At 32.2% G+C, this 3,781-nt stretch overlaps 1 protein-coding gene across 1 annotated transcript; it reads right to left on the bottom strand.

The window, feature by feature from the left end:
• Positions 1-594: 594 nt before the first annotated feature.
• On the bottom strand, positions 595-3,375 carry LOC142175719 (uncharacterized). The gene is made up of 2 exons (XM_075242699.1): positions 2,643-3,375; positions 595-1,006 (listed from the first exon to the last, which is right to left on the bottom strand). Exons 1-2 carry the CDS (start codon positions 3,178-3,180, stop codon positions 993-995), a joined length of 552 nt encoding a protein of 183 aa, XP_075098800.1. The 5' UTR covers positions 3,181-3,375; the 3' UTR covers positions 595-992.
• Between the last annotated feature and the right edge of the window lie 406 nt (positions 3,376-3,781).

Genomic DNA, 3,781 nt, shown 5'->3' with positions numbered 1-3,781 from the left:
TACAAATTGTTTATTATATCCACGTATTTTTATGTGAACATCATGAGAAATAAATATTCTATTAGTCTCTAAATTCCTTAAAAAGAATTTACAATTTATTGGACGTTGGTCGCAATTTATGTTTTTCGCGTATGAATTATATTCCTCAAACCATTCGAATTTGTGGAGTAAAAATAAATATGTGATTAATACTACCATTTAGTGAATACAATATTTGCCTACCCAAATAGACAACATGCAAATTATGTATAAAAATTGGGAAAGAATGGATGTAAGGAAGTGATATTTTTGAAGAATTTTCATTGTTCTATTTGAAGCGAATGCTAAAAAAAATGTTATAATCTATAAATCTAATCACCTTCTACATTAATTATTTTTTAATCCAAAATTATAATCGTTTGATTAATTTGTTTATGATGGTAGATAGACATCAAGTTGATAAGAAAGGGAATTATTATACAAATCGATTGAATAAAATTGTCTTACATGCAACACAATTGTCCGTCTTAAAACATTCATAACACTCTAACATCGTAACGAGCTATATCAAATCACCTTCCATATATGATTATATATATACTCATCATCATGCCATATATGAACATACAACTTATATCAATCTAAACCAAAAATCAGATTTTTTACAAGATATACTAATAATGTAATTTCTTGATACTTCCATTCTACTTTACATTTAGCTAACAATATTACGGGATGTAATTAATGACCCATTTTATGTCATGTTCCCTACCTTGATAATTCAATCATGACTTCATTTAATGAAAATTCCGAAATAGGTGATATTATTACAACACTTATACGAACTTTAAGAGGTAACAATTATCTTATATTCATCACGACAAACGTTCTACTATAATAATCAACTGAAACAAAACCAAATTTTAAACTAATGAACTTGAACGAATGGAAAATAGAATTATAATTCCCGAACTTCATTAATATGTCATGTTGAAGCTTTTCATGACATGAATTTACAGATATGTACCTGATATTGGAAGCAAGAAAATGAAGATGAGAATCAGCGACAGTAATAACAGTACAACATCAACAACTGCCCAGCAACAGTAACAACCCAGTACAAACCGGTGGAGTAGTAATCCCAAAAACAAAAGCTTTAAGCTTTAAATGAAACAACAACCATTAATACTAATTTCAAACAAAGAAAGAAAGCAGTAGATTTTTTAGCTTTTATTTTTATTTTGAAAGCTTAAATATTTTTCGGAATTTTTCTCTCTTCTATTCTCTGTCCGTTTTTTTCTCTATCTGTGTCGGTATTTTTTCTCGTATCTTTTCTATTCTCTCTGTATTCTTGTTTTCCCATTTGTCTTCAAGACTTCCCATATATATAATCCCATCCCATAAATCTTTTAATCAATTAAATCAATACTTTTTCTCTACCCAACCCATTATCTTTCCACTCATCCCCATTACATTAAATAAACATATCACACCACCCCATTATATTTTGTCCCCCATGCTTTAATTAAAATAATGCAAGATTCACCTTTAATTTAAATCTTGTCCCCCCTTTATATTAAATAATCATATCACAACCCACCCCATTTCATTTTGTCCCCCATGCTTCAAATAAACAATTTCAAAATGTACAATTCCTAAACTACCCCTTCCGACCTTACTGAAATTACCAAACTACCCCTGAACGTATTACAAATTTACCAAACTACCCATCAGCTATAACACATCAATTAATCAAACTTAACCAAAATATAGACAATATGATCAATTTCTAACAATGTTCAAACAACAATATGAACATGGATGACATCATAACAACAATATCACATGAACACGATTTTAACAACATTTCAACAACAAATCACATGAACACAAATTGAACAACAAAGAACAACTAAAATTTGATTGAACAATATTTTAGCAACAAACCTATTTTCGGATTTAAACAACAACAACAAACAAGTATATTTAGATTTCTAACTTCAATCATATTGAACTTAAAATCAACTACTAACAACATTACAACAAACAATTCTTATATTAAACTTTAAACAAGATTATGAGACCAATTCAAGAAATAATCATAAATGGTAAACAAGAAATCAAACTATACAAATTTCGGATTCAAGATCAACCAAACAAAGTATGAACATGAATGAAAATATACAATAATAATAACAAACAAACTTTGTTCAAACTTTGAATTAAACTTAAACAAAACAAATAAACATATTCAAATCACTAATCTTCAAATAATCAACTAATCTTTCTTAAATTAAATCCAACGAAACTTATAACAAAGATGCATGATCCAAAAATTAAAACCAAAACATAACTTCACATTAAATCACTAAATTAAAACCAACTTCAAAAAATGAATACGAATTAAATCTATATTAACAACAAACAACGGATTTAAACGATTTAAACTAACACCTTTCTACATTAAAACTAAATCCTCTTAAAATTAATAAAACAAACTGAAAATAATTAAATTAAATCTTCAACTTAAATCTAACAACAATATAACTAAACTAACAATTTTTATCTAAAACAAAATAAGAAAAATAAAGCAAACTTATGCTAATTCAAAATCTGAAAATATCAAACAAATTATGGACGTAATAGAACTTAGAATAACTAACCGTGAATGTCCAACGACGAACATCGAACGAACTCTAAACGAAACCAACGAACTTGGGCATAAACGGACTTGAAGACGACAAAGAAACAAGCATCATTTGAGGTGAAAGATGAAGAAAAACGCAGCAAGAAGCAGCTGGAACGGAGCAGCAGTAGCGCGATGGAGTTGGGCTTCGATGAAGAAGAAACAGTGGCGTCCATGGATGTCGAGCTCAAGCTTGAGCTCGACGAAGAGGACGAAGGCAGACCCGGCGAGAAGCAGCTGGAGCAGAAACGTGAGCAGCAGCAACAATGGTGAAGCTGAAGACGCAGCGACGCAGCAACACGACGGAGCGACAATGGAGCTCGTTTTTGGGTTGGTTTCGAGTAGCTCTCATTGCTGCGTTTTGGAGAACGGAGCAGCATGGTCGCTTGGACTTGAAGTTGAGAAGATGGAAGTAGAAGGCCCTCCATGGATGATGAAGGAACAGCAGTAGCAGCTGCAACGACTGGAAGAAAACGCAGCAACAATGGCGGACGTGAAGCTACTCCAATGGTCATTTGGTTTCGACAACGGGAAATGGGGGGAGAAAGCAGCCATGGCTGCTCGTGTTGGGGTAGATGGGACGATGGAGAATGTCGTGTGTGTGTGTGTGTGTTGAGGTGGTGGAGGCGTGAGGAAGGGCAGCCATGGGAGGTGGAGAAGCTTGAGGAAGAAGAAGAAGATAGGAGGGGTGGGGGCGGATGACTTCTTAGTTTTTTAGGGTTTTTTCTTCTTTATTTCTTTTGTTTTGTGTTGTTTGTAAGATAATAGGGGTGTTGGGTTATGGACTGGGTCGACCCAGTTCAAAATGGACTGGGTCGTAGGGAAGATTGGGCCATTTTTTGGGCCTATAGCTTGAAATTGAAGAAGAGGTCCAATTCCGACTTTCTTTATATTTTCGCTCTCTTTTCTTCTTTTGTTTTTCTAAAACTAAATTATAAAAATACTTAAACTATTATTAAGAACTAAATTAAGTTATAAAGGCGCAAATTAACTCCCAATAACAATTAACGCACAATTAAGTATTAATTAAGCATAAAATTGTATATTTGGACATTAAATGCTAAAAATGCAAACGATGCCTATTTTTGTAATTTTTAATTTTTGTAAAACAATTTT

The sequence above is a fragment of the Nicotiana tabacum genome, chromosome 22 (genome assembly GCF_000715075.1).
Source record: "Nicotiana tabacum cultivar K326 chromosome 22, ASM71507v2, whole genome shotgun sequence".
NCBI lineage: Eukaryota > Viridiplantae > Streptophyta > Magnoliopsida > Solanales > Solanaceae > Nicotiana > Nicotiana tabacum.
This window is presented reverse-complemented; position numbering and strand designations above follow the sequence as displayed.